The sequence below is a fragment of the Camellia sinensis genome, chromosome 2, assembly GCF_055761805.1.
Source record: "Camellia sinensis isolate YWXY chromosome 2, ASM5576180v1, whole genome shotgun sequence".
Classification (NCBI taxonomy): domain Eukaryota; kingdom Viridiplantae; phylum Streptophyta; class Magnoliopsida; order Ericales; family Theaceae; genus Camellia; species Camellia sinensis.
Window position 1 is genome coordinate 222,780,737 of NC_138962.1, and position 17,247 is coordinate 222,797,983.

The 17,247-nt window shown below is 31.5% G+C and overlaps 1 protein-coding gene across 4 annotated transcripts; it reads right to left on the reverse strand.

The window, feature by feature from the left end:
* Nucleotides 1-7,371: 7,371 nt before the first annotated feature.
* Nucleotides 7,372-15,395, reverse strand: LOC114260763 (tubulin gamma-1 chain). Of its 4 annotated transcripts, XR_014362655.1 has the most exons (14): nt 15,114-15,395; nt 13,403-13,603; nt 12,173-12,284; nt 11,349-11,749; nt 11,189-11,242; nt 11,008-11,112; nt 10,575-10,649; nt 10,431-10,475; nt 10,107-10,235; nt 8,258-8,362; nt 8,099-8,176; nt 7,938-8,004; nt 7,702-7,771; nt 7,372-7,567 (listed from the first exon to the last, which is right to left on the reverse strand). XR_014362655.1 is itself a non-coding variant. In XM_028200951.2 (12 exons), exons 1-11 carry the CDS (start codon nt 15,240-15,242, stop codon nt 8,108-8,110), a joined length of 1,425 nt encoding a protein of 474 aa, XP_028056752.1. In that variant the 5' UTR covers nt 15,243-15,395; the 3' UTR covers nt 7,372-7,567; nt 8,099-8,107. The 4 variants fall into 4 exon arrangements, 2 of the variants coding, with proteins under 2 accessions (XP_028056752.1, XP_028056753.1); XR_014362654.1 differs by lacking the exon at nt 7,938-8,004; XM_028200951.2 differs by lacking the exons at nt 7,702-7,771; nt 7,938-8,004.
* Between the last annotated feature and the right edge of the window lie 1,852 nt (nt 15,396-17,247).

Below are 17,247 nucleotides of genomic sequence, written 5' to 3' on the forward strand. Positions count from 1 at the left end.
GACTTGTGTTGGGTAAGAAGTCTTTATTTGCAATGTTTAGTAGTGTGACTCTAAAAAAATTTCAGCTTTTGATCCAAACAGTCAAAATAATAATAATAATAATAAAGTTTAAAAAAAAAAAGTTAATATTCATTTTGATTTGAAATTCTTAAAAATATTTTTTGAATTTTTAACCTTTTTATAATTTTTAGTGAATTTTTAGATATTTTAATTAAAGTTTCTTTAACTTTTTAGATTTTTTTTTTTTAAATTTAAATACACTTGAAAAGTAAAAAAAAAAATTGAAGAAAATTTGAAATTATTTTGTAAAAAAAATATAAAAATAAAAATCAGTAACTTTTCAAGCATATATATTCACTCTGTTTGATTTGACATTCTTAAAAATGTTTTATTTATTTATTTATTTATAATTTTCAATTTTTTAATATTTTAATTAATTAATTTTATTTATATTTTAGATTTTTTAAAAAAAATTAAAAACACTTGAAAAGTAAATAGTGTTGCTAAAGAAAAAAAAAATTTCATTTTATTTTTCAAATTTTTTAACCAAACACTGTATAAGTAAATATATAAAGTTCAAAATAATTAATTAAAATATTAAAAAAATTTACTCAAACCTTGACAAATAATATAATATGTAATATATTTTTATATAAATTTTAAAATAAAATAAAAAAATTTAAAAATAAAGAGTCAAAAGTGAAAAAATGAGTTAACAACATAAAGAAAGCAAAATATGATTTACCCAAAATCAAAATAAAAAACTAATTCCAAACGACACGCACCTAATTATATCAACAAAAGCAAATGATATGATATCCAAAAAGCTGGCCTCCACACAAAATTCTGGTACCAGACAGTCTTAGGTTGTGCACTTTGTAGTTTGTACCTTTTTTTTATTTGTCCGACAAAGTTGTGGGCTCCACACATGTGAAGAGTGTAAGTTAGAAGCCTTAAAAATTTTATTAAGGTCAAGTTTAGAAAGACTAAATAAGTGTACTTTTTGATTTTTTATAAAATATGAGTTGAATTTGAGTTAGTTTGAAGCGATGTGTTAAAAAAATGATGTAACTTAAATAAAATGATGTGACTTAAATAAGATAATGACTTTTTAAATTTTTTAGAAGATGCCAAACTTGACCTAAATATTTGAACAAATATCTGATACAGTGGTCTTTTTTAAATTTTTTTTAATGACTTTTTGATAAAAAGTTGGGTTATTTTAAGAAAAAAAAGTTAAATTGAAAAATCAAAAAGTTAACATTTTACTGGTGTTTCCAAAAGAAATGTGAATCCCTTGCTCGGTTTTTGGTCAAATATTTATTAAAATTTTTAATATTCCTAACATAACCTAATTCGCCATACAAAATATTATTTTTCCCTTTCACATGTACTGATATGATAATAATATATACCTGTCACACAATGCAGTGGGGTGGCATGAAATTGAATACGTAGTCAAAATAACAATACAAAGATGGACAACAAATGAAACCTGATCTGAAATTAAATGATAAGGAATTACAAGACAAGAGAAGACTGCAAAATCAGAAATGATGCAGGCAAAAACATTATATCTACAAGAAACATTAAAAAAAATTGGAAAAGGCGAACAATGGCACTGAATTGATTTCCCCAACCAAATGACACGATACACCACCATGACTGAGCATTTTACCCACTTTGAATTCCTTTCCCCATCCCATTCTCTAAAAATTCAATTTAATCCTCAAAAAAATACTCAGAAGAAGCTGTAGGGGGAAGAAGCATCCAGGGGGTGAATGAGATATGTGAGAACTAGTGCCACCAGCATCAATAAATAAGCAATACCCTGGTCAATAGAAGTCCCTGCCAAAAAATATAAAAAATAAAAACAAAAAAATTACATTTAGGTAGGGATTGACACATTTTTTTTACTAGTTTTTCAAAAAATAGCTGTTAAAAAAGCTGATGCATTTGGCATTATTAAGAAAGTTCTTTTTTTTTTTTTCTGGTTAGTGAGAAAGTTGTTTGTTTCCCTTTTGTCAGCTAAAGAACCAATTATCAGAGGGACAATTTTTTTTTAGCTGAAATAGCCAAAAAGTGGATGTTTAAGTCATTGCCAAACAGTGCCTAAGAAACAACAAAGAGGCTCCAGGAGAAAAAGGGGAGGGGAAAAAAAAAAAAAAAAAAAAAAAAACAGCATGAAAAAGTCCAATCTAAACCATTTCAAGAACTACAGCTCAAAAACAGTAATAACAGTACTTGCATAAAAAACAATACCGTCAATCTTTCACTCTGAAATTTATGTTGAAAGTGAGATGTATAGTGTAAATCTAAAATTAGTGAAATATGGCCACACTTACAATGCATGTGACCCATAAATATAATTTTTCAAGTAATTTTTCTTCATATATAGTATTGTTGTTATACTACTTGTATGAATCAAGTTAAACAAATACACAACCATGAGATAATGAATAATTAGAATTAATATATAATGTTAATTAACAAGGCAAATAGTCTTTACAACACACATTACCCAACAGGGATGAGATTATACAAGCAAAATTGTAAACACATTAAAATCAAACAGACAATTGAACACAATTTTGAGATAAATGTAAGCAAAATTCCGGGCTTTTTCTTTTTCTTTTTTTATAAAAAATATAAATATATAAGTATATCCTTTTGTTAGCATTTGAGGAACACTTATCTTACCCGTTTGACAGCAAAATTAAAGATTCAAGAAACACAACTACTATGTCATTATTTCCTACCCAATAGACAAAGATTCAAGAAGCAAAAACCAAGGGTAAATCACATCATTGGTCTTATTTCAGTTTCATCAATTTATGTGATCCCTCCCGTTATTAACCTTTTGAATGGAAGAAGAACGAGTGTGAAATCAGAGAAGTAAAATTCAAGAGAAATTATAACAATTATCAATGTAATTTTTCTTTGTTTTTTTAATGCGGAAATTGTTAAAATTTTCAAGTGAATTACACATGGTAATTTTCCGTCAACAAATTTAGTGGTAACTGACAAACAGACCCCCATTAAAATAAAATTAAAATTAAAAATTACCGGAAAAAAAAACAAAAAAAAATTTTAATTTTATCCATTTAAACTTTAATTTTTTAATTTATTTTCAATCTAAACCAACAATTTTAATCATTAAACTGAGTGTAACCCAATGTAAATGTATATAAAATGTCTAACATACTATATTTAATCAAGTTTAATAACTAAAATATCATTTTTTCCGTCAATTTTATTTTAAAAAAATAGGTTAATGGTTTAAATTAAAAACAAATAAAAAAAACTAAGATTTATTTTATTAAAAGGGAGATTTTTTCATAATAATTTCTCCAATTAAAAATGTGAGGCCTAAATTGATGAAACTGAAACTGACCGAAGGTATAATTTTCCCAAGGCTCACAATCGTTTAAAACTGACGTAAAATCACGAACCAAGTCAAAACAAAAATACAGATCGTTCACAGGACAATGCCTTTAAATTCCACAAGAAATCATCACAAAAATTTGAAAACAGAATCAAGAAATCAACGAGACTAGCCTTCAGATCTGAAAGTCGTGCACTCAACCATACAAAAATTTACGTATACGTGCATGCATATATATCTATATATAAACTTCGAATTTATACATGTATATGTGTATATAATGCAGAAAGATAAGAAGAGCATTTCACCATCGCTCGTAGGAGCAGGAGCAGGAGAAGGAGAAGGAGAAGGAGTCATGGAATACGCGGCGGAAGAGGGAGAAACTACGGCCAAAATAACTGCGAAGACGGCCAACACTCCGACGAAAACCCTAGGCACCGCCATTCTCTCTCTCTCTCTCTCTCTAAAGCCAACAAAAGTGGATTGCCTAAGCGAATTTAGAGAGAGAGAGTCTCGAAGAGGAGAGAGAAAAATGAAAAAGTTTTTGAACGAACGAACGCTAGGAAATGTAGAGAGAAAGTATATATGGAGGAGATAGGGGAGGGGGGGGGGGGGGGGTAATGGGATCCACTCACTCAGGCCTCGTTGTTTGTTAATTTTTAATTTTAATAAAAAAAATTATTATGAATTGTTATATTATTTTTTTTATTTTTTTATACTTTTTTTTAAAAAAAATTAAAATATTCTGTTCCAGACGAAGTTTCAGTACTTTTCCAATAATCAAGCCATGTGCCACTCTTCATTCATTCAGACTCCTCCAGCCATGTGCGGACTTGAATTTACCAAATTAACCCCCTAACAGCCGGCTAAGGCTTTGTATTATATTATATTATATATATATATATATATATTTGAAAATTTTTATTAGCTTTTTATCTAAATTTTCAAATTTCAAAATTTTTATCCTTCATTTCTTTGATTGGATTGTTGCAATTTGAAAGTTATTTCCCGCTATAACCAAACTCTTGAAAGAATTAAGACTCCGTTTGGCAAGAGCTAAACGGGACTTTTTTAGCTATTTTAGTACAAAAAATAAAATAGGCTATTTTAGCCACAAAAAACAAAATATCACATCCAATCTATAATTATTATATTCTTCTCTCACAAAAAAAGTAAAAAAAGCCAAAAAGTCAAAAAGTCCTTCCCAAACCAAACTTTTTAGCCCAGGCTAAAATAACTAAAAAAAGCAAAAAAGTCAAAAAGCTAACCCATTTTCCAAACGGAGGCTAAAATATTTAACTAATTTTTAGGCTTGTATTCGCAACCTATTTTGAAAAGTTTTTGATTTTTTAAGTGATATTATTTTTCTATTTTTTACACTTTTTTTAAAATAAAAATTAAAAAAAAAAACAAATTTTAACTTCCTTTTCAAGATATGTCAAAATAGTTAAAAATCATGAAAAAAATTAAATTTTATCTTTATTTTTTTACATATCTTTTAATTGATTTGAAATTCATCGGATACAAAGACAAGAATGTACCTACTAAGGCCTAGTTTGGGAAGACTAAATAAGTGCACTTTTTTACTTTTTATAAAATATGGGTTGGGTTTAGGTTGGGTTTGAAGTGATGTGTTAAAGAGGTGATGTGACTTAAATAAGATGATGTGACTTAAATAGGATAGTGACTTTTTGACTTTTTGTCTTTTTTCAATCATGCCAAACTTGGCCTAATGTGAGTTCATTATTTTTGTGTCTAAGGTAAAAAATTTAGTGAAAAATAGTAATTTGTGTATAACATTATTCTGTAAATATTTGAGGATGAATCTAATAAAAAGCAGCACAATTATAATTATTGGAATGTTGTAACTGGTTGGTAGGTTTAAAAATTGTAACCACTGGAAGATATGTAAGGGAAAGTGCAATGCTTTTCTTTGTTTGGGTGTTTCATTTCGAGTCACGTTTGATTTGTTAAAAATTTATTTATTAAGTCAATAAATCTATCTTAAACATAACAATTTAAACAAATTAAGTTTGAATAATTTCTTAATCAATTGGACTTGGCTCGTCAGATGGGGAAGATAGTGATTTATGAGGAATGAGGTGTGCTAATAAGTTCTAAAGGAAGGAGAGATGGTGCAATGGGTAACTGTTCCCCAAATTATAATTTCATATGTTTGTACTTATTTTTAATCTTCAAACTTGTATTGTAATTTAATAAAAGCTTTCCATTAAAATGTATTAAAAAAGCACAATACAAATTAAGGAGTTGTTTGGAATAACCTAAATAAGTATACTTTTTATTTTTTTACGAAAAGATGTGCAAAAAAAATATAAAGGTGATGTGATAAAAAAAAGATAAAAAGATAGATTATTTTTTAGTTGTCAAACTTGGCCTAAGTAAATCATTATTTATCTCTTAATTATCTAACAAAGATGAGTCAACATATTCTACTTACACACTGTCAGATTAATTCCAAACATCATATATACAAGGTAATCTTAGAAATACCAAATTTTTTATCAAATAAATGACCAAATGTTAAAATATTTGTCATTTATTTAGTAAAAATTTAAGACTTGTAATGCTGCAAAACACTTCAGGACTATCCAATAATTATTATTATTTTGTGTTACCAAATTGAAAGGCTGGAATTAATTTTGGTGGGACTCACCGCAGATCATGATTACAATGACATTGGATTTTTGGGGTGGGGTGGGGGTGTGAATAGCTGGCAAAAACTTTTTCATGGACAAACTAGGAGGACTAGGACAGCTTGTATTGTTCACTGTCTTTAATCATCATCTTCCTATTGTTGTTTTGGCTCTTACCTTGCAAACAAAATCCAATTTGAAGAAGAATAGGTTGGGATGATCAATTTGAATTTGAAATCCAAAAAAACAAAAAAACCATATTCATGATTCATCATCGCATTGCCATTTTTGCTAGTGCATTGCAAACTGCAAACACAGAAACACTAATATCATTGAGGAACCAAACACAGATACTCGAAAAACTTCATAGCTATTTTCCAGCACACAAGTTTTCACAGCATTTGCAGCATAAACGTTGCACTAAAATTCACTTCAAATAAAACAGATGAAGCACTTTCTAAATTTTGATTGGCTTATATGACCACAATTATCGTCTCTTTCATCAGAACCTGCCTCGAACAATCAAAAGTCATGGGGAGCCTCTAAATATACCCCTATCCCCATTCTCACCGCTGCCCCTCCCTAAAGCCCCCAAACCCCTCCTCTTCCTCTCAATTGTCCTCTCCCCTTTCCTCCCTCTCAAACCCTAAGCCTAAATCGTTGCCCATCGTCCTCTCCACTTCCCTTTCTCTCAAACCCTAACTCTAAACCCACCCCAGCTACCACTTACCATTGCCAGCTCCTACTAGAAGTAGAGAGAGGGACACAAGTGAAGGAGAGAGAACTAAGAGATAATGGTACTAAATTTTTTGTGCAGGGTGTTCAATAATATTTTTGGAATGCATTTAGAGGTTCCCATAGTTAATTAAACTTAGCAAATGAGTCAAACTAAGGCTATGTTTGGCCGCACAGATAGAAACTATAAGCAAAGGTAAAAAGAGAAAATCTTCACAGCAACAAGAACTTGTTAAGTGAGAAAATACGAAAACCCAGAGGATCACAAATAAAACAAGTGCCAAAAAATCAAATTCATGCTAAGATACATACAATAATGGACCTAATAGCCAAAAAAACATTCAAGATTTTCTTGCATTGACACAAAATCACAAATGTTTTAAGATAAATGGGAACATCCCACATGAATGAATTGACTTGATGAGCCACACCACATGCAATCCCTTGACTCAGACACACACATGCATGCACCATAACATATACACTCATCATCATGGGGCACCCAAGTCGTACAGACACGAACAAGTGAGACTACATGGATATGACAACACTGACACGTCGATTTAAAAATAAAAAAAAAATTGATGTGAAATCATATACACACGATAAGAATCTGAACTCATTTTCTTAGGTGTAGACAACATATTAAGAGTCAATAAAATAAAACACACAGAAAAAATGTCAAATTACATAACATTCCATGTTCAAAAGGGCTGAAAAAACCGGAACACAAACATATCTATCCCATTTTACTGTCATCCCTCCGGGCAGTTCCAGCAGCAAATGCTAAAACCTGTAACAGTAAATTTCAGGGGGAGTCCCCTTTCTGATAATAAGTAAAAAGAAAAATACTTCCAATAGTAAACACAACTACTTTTAGAGGGAACCATTTTGAACCATATGGTCAAAAGTGGAATCAAAAGTCACCTGTCTTGTTGTGGGTGGAACAGGGGAGGGTTTGGTAAAGTCTTTGAACCAGGCCCCATTCAGGTAATCACTAGGGAAAAAAAAGTCATTTATGGACACACTAGTTTTGGAAACGAAAAGAAAACCACAAGGAAATGAAACTTTGAGTGCATATATATGCAAAAGGGTCCAAATGAGCACAAAATTTATCAACTTGGCAGTAGTATCTTATGTAATCCCAAAAAAGTAAGCCTAACCGTTTATATGTCAGAGTCGCATAGACATATACATCAGTCAACATCAACATCCCTAGTGTTAATTTCACTTTAAAAAAAAAAAAACATTAATTCATTATAAAAACTCTTACTAAAGACAAATACAGCCCAAGCGATTTCTTGGGATAAGTGTTGTAACATACTTGTTTAGTTCACAGTGATAATTTTGGATCCACTGTGCCTGTAACATTGCCTTCTCCAGTCAGAATGTGGTCTGGATCCTGTATAAATACATAAAACTCAATAATATTAGCTACGAAGAACTATAGATGGTGACAGAAACCAGGGCAAAGGGAATCTACCTCCATTCCCCATTTGATGTAATCTGGAGATTCGCATGCTTTATATTCATCAACCAAACTCTCAATTATATCCCTTGATTCATCAAATTCCGAAAGATCATTGTCCTGCATTTCAATATCACAGATGAATCAGACCAATGTAATAATTATACAACCAATCTATAAAGTAGATCAGCACAAAAAGAGGTATCTATCATGCATCTTGCTCTGACAAAAAAAAAGGTACTGAATACATTAGAAAACATAAACCTGCTGCCAAAAAAATTGGGTAGCTTTTCGGCAATCAGGTATGTACCCTCTCACTTAGTTTTCATCAAACCTTCAATTGGGATTTTTGAGATTGAGCACAATAATTTTCCTTATCATTATCACACAATATCTCACAAGATTATATACAAAAGGACTCATTATTCTCATCACAGTAATCACTAGTGAACAGGTCCAATAAAGACAGCCTTGGCCCCAAGGAAGATAAAGTATCAGAATTCATCAATGCCAGGCAATAAAGCATTCAAATACATTCTTTCCTCCAATTCAAACAAGATATTCCGCACATGAAAAAACTGACTAAAGGTGCACATATCTACCTCCATACAAGTTGCTTCCTTGAAGATTTCTCACTAATGTCTTAGGTTTGCAATTTGCATCTTGGTAGGACTAAGTTGTTAGAATTTGTCCAATAATAGACTGTATAATGGGCTATGAAGCACGGGTACGAGTATTGGTATTGGTACGATACGGGTACGTCAATACAATAAAATCTAAAAAAAATAGGGTACGGGGTACAGCTTGATACGCTTGCAAAAAAATATTTATTTTTAATTTAGAGTAATGCAAAAATTAATTAAATGGTTCAACTTGTTAAGATCCAATCTATAATTAACATTTAATGGCAAAAGTAAAGGTATAAATCAAAATTAAATGTCAATATATTAAATAACTTACAAACCATAGTTTAATTTTAAAATTATGCTAAGTATGAAACTAAAAATAAAAAATAAGTCTAATAAAATGAGTTTTATCTCTATAATAGAAGAAAATATTATTTCAACTGAGGCACGATATGGCTTGGGTATATACTAGGTATGTCTGGATACGCCAAAAATTAAAAAGAAAAAATTTGGTTACATGTTTCGTGTACCCAGTATGTATGCAGAAGTACCATACAAGGTATCATATGCCGGAAAGTACCTAGTACGGGTACGGCATGTTTTTCGAAGTACCCATGCTTCATAGATAACGGGTCAGGTTCAGCAGGCCAAAGAACGCCATTGATGTGTGTGTAGATGGCATAATGCCACTCCCATGGATGTAAAGAGTAGGTGTTTCTACGTCTTAAGTTTTTCTGATCCCAATAAAATAGGGCAAAGGCAGTCCTAAAGGATCACAGAAGTGGCTAATTGTTTTTTCATCTCAAGTTGCACAACACTTTTTGGCAGGAGCACTTCAGTCATTTTAAAGAAATATATGATTGATATATTTAAAAAAAAAACAATGGAAGAAGAAGAAGAGGTAATAGTCTGTTTCCTTTGATTCACATGTAGAACTGTAGCAAAAGAGCTGAGCCACCTTGGTGATTCCAGAAAATGAACAACACCTCATAAGCACAGGATCAAAGTCAAGGTTGACATATTAGAACTAGTAAACCAGGTGCAGCACAAAGATTTAAACACTCATGAATGATTATTTATTTATGATAATCATCCATCTGACTGGATACTGCTAGCTCGGAAATTAAAAACCCAAGCAAGGTACTACTTATCAATCACAATAGCAATTCTTAATTTCTTAGTACATTGACAAACTATAACGAAATATAGTTACGATAGTAATGAGGTGGACAACTTACAGCAAACATTGGGAACTTCCTATAGTTGTCAAGAAACGCTTGCTTCTTTCTCAACTTCTCATACTGGCTTAAACACTTACTGAAGAGGTGCCGGATACTAGTATGACTTGCGAGCATGAGTCCACTGACCTAATAAATGTAAAATGCAACATATGTCCTTTGTTATTATTATTTCTATAACTAATCATCCAATATAAAATTATTTCCAACAAGCCAAATAATTTTTTTTTTATAAATAAAAATGTAAAATTTCCTGTAAAACATTCAAGAATAGAAAAACCAACAAACAGTTACACAAGGAACCTGTGGAAGTCAAAATCTCACCCTATGAGCAGTTTGAACATATGGAGATTTTCTAGACAAAGCAACCTGCAATAATGGAAAAGCAAAAGATATCACTACTTTCAAATAAAAAACAGAAAAAAGAATGAGCTGAACAGAACACCAAAATGCTTTTGAGAGGCATACCTGAATGCTTGCAGGACCCCATTCAATAAAATTAACAAGTTTTCTTTCACGTATTCTCTGCAAACTTTCATGAACCTGATTTGAGGAGCACAAGTATCAGAATACATTTCATTCATATAACTAATCAAACTATTACCATCCTAACAAAATATTGCAAACTTTAAGTTAGATGGAGGTCTATGAAATATGGCCCATTTCTCAATGAGTTTGCAATACAATTAACCAATTAAATTAAATAAATTGCATGCCTTCATCACTCCTTGCACAATCAAGTCACTGTGAAAAGACTTAAAGCACATGGAAAGTTTACAGTGTAAAATATTCAGGGATGACAATGACTGGGAAAATAAAACTTCCATCGAAGAGAAGCAAATGAAAGGCTTTCATAAATATTCTCGTAGAATCGAGAATGAAAATAACATATCATCATTACCTGAGTAGGGTCCACTTCCCCTTGAATAATATTCAATATTGATATGTATTTCGCCTGACTAGCTTCTTTTGTGCGAGCATAAGAGGAAACCATGATATTCTTTGTCTGCAAAACAAACCTCTATCAGAATCACGGGTTCCAATGCTTTGTTGAAAAAACACGTAAGCGAAATTTCTCTTTCCTGCAGAAGTCTCCTCATAACATCTAGCACAGTAGTTTTACGAATCACATTAGCCTGCCAAGAAGAGATATATCTAAATCAGCTGCTTTACTAATAATCAATCACATATATTGCTGAATAAATATTATGAACAGGGACAGTATGAGTATCTATATCTTACCTGGCGCTCCACTGTAAGTGGTGTGTATCCAGTCATTAGAAAATGGCATCTTGGTGTTGGAATTAAGGAGGCAAGAAGGCCAACTAAGTCATTGTTCATATATCCAGGATAACGCAATGTGGTTGTGCTTGCTGACATGACAGTAGACACCAATGAATTTGTTTGAGCAAAAGTAGGATTTGCAAGATGAAGTCGCTCCACAGCAATTCTATTGAGTGCAGTATTATCAAGAACAACAACACAATCAGCATTTAGGGTAAGTCTCTTGAGGGTCAAAAGTGAATTGTAAGGCTGGACCACCACATCACTTGTCTCCATCTGGTTAGGGAATACACTATATGTCTGAACAAGTTTTTTGCTGTAGCGATCATTCAGAGTCTCCAACAAATATGAACCCATACCTGCATGAAATCATCCAATTATTTATTGAATAGAAAACCCTAAAAGTTAAAATCACTCAAACGGATTAGTTAAGCAGTCATATTATACATTATCATATAAATACCAAGAGTTACGGTGGTTAGGAAATCCTCAACCATTACTATTATTGTAATGACCCTCAAGGTTGAAAAGCATAATTTCATGTCTTATATAGGAACAGTAAGCTGAGTTTAGTTTGAATGCCAGTTTACCACTCAAGTGGGGAGAGAAAAACAAAGGGTATCATTTTAGTTCATTCTAAAATTGCAATTGATGGATAGATTTCAATCTTGATGAAAACCTACACCATATTGAAATGATACAGTTTAAAGAATGAAATTTCACAACAAATACCAAAATTTAAAAAATCTTGATAGAAAAGAAATGTTAAAGAGGAGTTGGACCTGATCCTGTTCCTCCAGCTATTGAGTGGCATAAAACAAAACCCTCAAGACTATCACTTCCATCCGCTTCTCTATCAATCATATCCATTATGTCCTCCTCAACACCCTTCCCCTGATCCAAAATATTAGCAACATTAATATATGCAACGTGTTCAAATTTATGGACAACCACTTTGTGACAGTAGCACTAAGCATTAGCTTTGTACCCATTCAATTCCTCACCACATGTATTGGTGATAACAGAACTAAGTTATTACCTAGGATGCACGGACAAACCTACTAGGGTGCAGCCAGGACCACGTCAAACACCAACACTTTCCCAAATAAGTCAAATACATGTCCTAATGTATCCTACTATCTTTGAACATTTTAAACACTGGACATGTTTCGAACACAGGTGTCCATCATCTAAACACACAATTAGACAAATCCAGTGTCTAGTACAAGTTTGATTAAAATAAAATGAGGGTTAAATAAAAGAAAAAAGTAAGGAATCATATTCTCCCCCCCCCCCCCCCCCCCCTCGCGAAATCCTAGACCTTTATCTATCTATCTATTTATTTGACAAGTAGAAACCGTAGACCATTATGACTTCCAATACAACATGTTGATACTGCAACTTCACCCCAAACAACCTAGTCCATGTAACACAGGACACACAAAACATTCTTCAGAAATGTTTCTAGAAGTGTCGAAGAACCATTTGTCTCTAACACAACCACAACTCATTAGAATTGTCCATGCTTTACATTGTAGATTATGGATAAATGATTACAGAATCACTGGACTGGAGATTTGGCTATGCAAGAAAAAGCTGTCACAAATGACAGTAAAAGTGTTGTTTTATGAAATAATTATATTATCCTTCTAATAAGTAACTATCTGTCTCTTTGGTGCTTAAGCAAACAAATCCACAAATTTTTTTGTTTCTTTCCTTGGCACAAAACTAGGACATAACATAAATCTCATTAAAAGTTCATCCTAAAATCATTTACAGTATATATTGAGGTCAAGCATTCATATGTATTTAAAGTTCTACATAGCTTAAAATGAAGTTTAACATCAATCACAGGTCTACAAATCAAGCAAGATAATCTAATACTCACACAATACAAGCATATGTTGCACTGTACAACTTTCAGAATAAAAAGAATCCCCAGTAGCACTAAAAAGTAGTTGAGACTTGACAGCATCTAGGTAAGCTAACCAGAGAAAAGGAAAGTAATGAACCTGATGATATCCACTGGCCCAGTTATTTCCAGCACCACCTCCATGATCTGCAATAAATACATTCTCATGATTGTAGAGATTTCTATATTCACTGTTCTGAATACCATTAATAACCCTAGGCTCCAAATCAATCAGTAAAGCTCGTGGTATGTAGTGTTGATCATCAGCTTGGTAGAAAAACACGTCTTTTCTGTCACCTCCCTGCAGCATTTCAAATTCAACATTTAATTATAGACCACAATGCTCATTCAAAGTATAACGAGTAAAATAAAGACAAATTTTCGGGGACCAACTATGATGGGATCGGTAAGTTCCAAGTGACTCTTGTTATTTCTATTAAGCCAAAAATGAGCCAACAAAGATTAGGCAAACTGGTTCATATGTATTAAGTATTAACCATGCTACCAAGTCTAAAACATTACACTTGAGGGTTCTATTAAGTCACAAATTTCCCAAAAGCCTGAGTTGTTAGGAATGGGTCCAACAATGCATGTCAAGCTATCTAACACCCTCCCGCACGTGCAACCCCGTCTTGCATGTGAAGAGACAAACAAAAAACCAAACAGAAGGAAAAACAAACAACCAAACAAATCAGAAGAAACCAAACGGAAAAAGAATACAAAATGTCAATGAAGAGACTTGAACTCAAGACCTCTCTTAACCTGAGATCTGATACCGTGTTAAGTTACCAATTTTCCAAAAAACCTAAATTGTTAGGAAATTGGCCCAACAATGCATATCAAGCTAACTAATAGGTTCGTTCCAACTTCCAAACAATACTTTGCCAAGAAATGCACCAGTTTTTCCATTGCAAATGCACTAGCAATTTATATAGCAAATTTTTAAAATCTAAAGATTGGAACCCTAACCCATAGAAACCCCTATGACAGTTATGCACGCCAGTATGTGTACAGCTCCAAATTTAGTTATTTCAACAATTGTGTACGATCATGTCCAATTTCCAAATATAGTCCAATCATAAGGTATATGAATTTATAATAGAAAAGCCATGTTTAAAAGTAAAATCATAAAATGAGCCCAAAAAAATAAAAACCAATCCACATTTGTCCCGAAGTAGACATTAAAATCTGACTTGAAACTTCATCCTAGATACCGACATTTGAGTCAAAACTCATAAATGGCAAATTACAGTGCCTCACGTTACCAACAAATTTAAGCATAGTTTAATTTAGCAGGTATAACAACAGCCAATCAGAAGCTGATAAACAAACAATTAACACAAGCATCAAAGTCTTAGCAAGGAAACAAGTTCTAATTCTTCATATCACTCCAAACCTAACACTATCATCATTTTTTTATTCTCTCTAAATTGACAAATTAATAAACCTAAAAATATTAATGCCAACAGACAAACAATCTCCACCAACCGGCAGCTGAGAAAGTACACAAAACGAAAACACAAAAATAAATTAAATTAAATTACTCTCAATTGAACCTAATTCATAAATTTAGCTTAACTCAATCGAGTTCTATTTTCTATTTCTTGTTCTCTTTTCTTTTTTCTTTTTCTTTTTCTTTTTCTTTTTCTTTTTCTTTTTCTTTTTCTTTTTTTTACATGAAACACAAAAATTGAAATTACCGTTCATTTTCTTTCCTCTATGCTTAATTTTCTCGGCAACCAAACGGATCGTAGGTGTAAAAATCCAAATTAAATAAATAAAAAGGAGTAGGGGAAGAAAATGGAGTGAACCTGAGTAGCGAAATCTTCGAGGATGCCATCTTTGCTGATGCCGTGCTCGAGGCAGAGTTGCTTCCAGAACTCCATCCCGATCTGGTTCCCACATTGTCCCACTTGCAGAGTGATGATTTCTCGCGGCATATTCTTTTTCTATTTCCTTTCCTCTTCGTTTTCCCGAGAAAATTAGGGGTTCGATCTGAGAAAATTGAGGGCTCTGGCGGGGGATCACTCTTTCGAAAAAGAGGGAGGAAAAGAGATGCTTAGAGGGAGTGTGCACTGTGTGTGTGCACTGCGCTGTGGGTAGTAGAAAACAGGAAAGGATAAATTACACTTTGCCCCTTTATCTTTGATTATTTTTTATTTTGGGCCTTAAATTTTTTTTTAACTTTGACTCTTTACATTTTATATATATATATTTTTTATTTATTTCAAAAACTAATTTATGTCTAAAATCATATAGAAAACAATAGATAACAGTCAGTCACCTAATCTAAAAATATTTTTAAAAAAATTTACAAATAAGTGGTGTGAGAAAAAATATTTACAAAAAAGTAATAAACATTATAAATATTATAATTTTTAAAATATTTTATTATATATAATTCATTTTTAACACAAATCTAAACCTTAATATAATAATATAATTTATATTTTTTGTTTAATTTTAAACAGAAATAAATTTTAAAAAAAAAAACTTAAAACAATGAAAGGCTAAAATAAAAATAAATAAAAAATAACGAACAGTCAAAAGTGAAAAAATAGTCAAACTGACAAAATGTAATTTACCTAAAATAGAAATGCATTGCCGGCCAATGCTATTGTAAGCCGGATGGTGCTATCTTAGGCAGTATGTGCTGGGAAGTGGTTTGGGCCAATTATTACAATATGCAAAACAAACCCGACATGAAATTCTATGTTAAGCCTAAGCAAAGCTTATGTAAACATATGAAAAGCTCAGCCCAGCCCAACATGGAGTGAATGGCACGTATTAACATATTTTTCTTTTTCTTTTTCTTTTTTCTTATTTACCTCAAGGTTGGATGGTAACGAATTAGTAGTTAAATTTCTATACAAATAATATATTTCTATAGAATTGAACTAAAAAAATCTCACGTTACCCTCTACTGTTCTCGCAAGACTATTTGAGTTATAGCTTAGGACTTAACTTATTTGTTTATTTATTATAAATTGTCACATTATTTTTCTATTTTTTAACACATCTATACGTAAAAAGCCAACACATCACTAAATAAGCTAAACCCAAACGTTATTCTCTGTTAAATTCTTATGTATCCAAAAGTTTTATATGTAATTTTTCACCTTTATCAACCAAGTTCTTTTATTTTGCCAAATAAATAAATCAACAAATCATAAGAATGATTCTCCTACTTTTTAAAAATCTCTTAAATTTATCTTGATGTATTTATCATACGAGTAAATTTCAAACATATTTGTCTATTTCAATAATTCTCTAGTTTTTTCACAAATCTTTCAATCATTGTAAATAATTTTGGCTTTTTACCCTAAATTTTCCATTAAGCTTTTTCCCCCCCCTATATATATACATATTGCTTTTTTCCAATCAAAAGATTTTCTTGAACATCAATAATTTTCTCAAGTAACTCCCAAATCATGAATGAAACTTGTGATTGTAAAATGTAACTATGATTATAATACTCTAGGTGCTTGCTTTACACTTGATTGCATTTTCTTCTTGTGCAATTTTAATTTCTTCTGAAACCAAATTTGTTAATCAAATAGATAATAGCTGTGTATTTCTAACAACTCCAATCATTCATCCAATTTGAATTTGAAGAAGAAAAAAATACTAAAATGAGCTCTAATCACTTCATCGAAAGTCATATCAAATCAATGAAGAACTAAATTCTTTATTTAATTTTCAATAGTTATATTTTTATTCAAATCTTGTAAAATTTAAAAAATAATAAGGATTGAAGATGGTTTAGGGAATAAGTTGAAACTTTTTCGCTCAAATAATAATAAGAATTAGATTACTCCTTATCACATCAAGGACCAAAATTTCACTCAAATCTGATCCCAAAAATAAAATAATAATAATAACAAAAGAGTAAAGATTGGAGAGGAACCTGATAATAATAAAACTTTTAGATAGAACCTTTTCTTT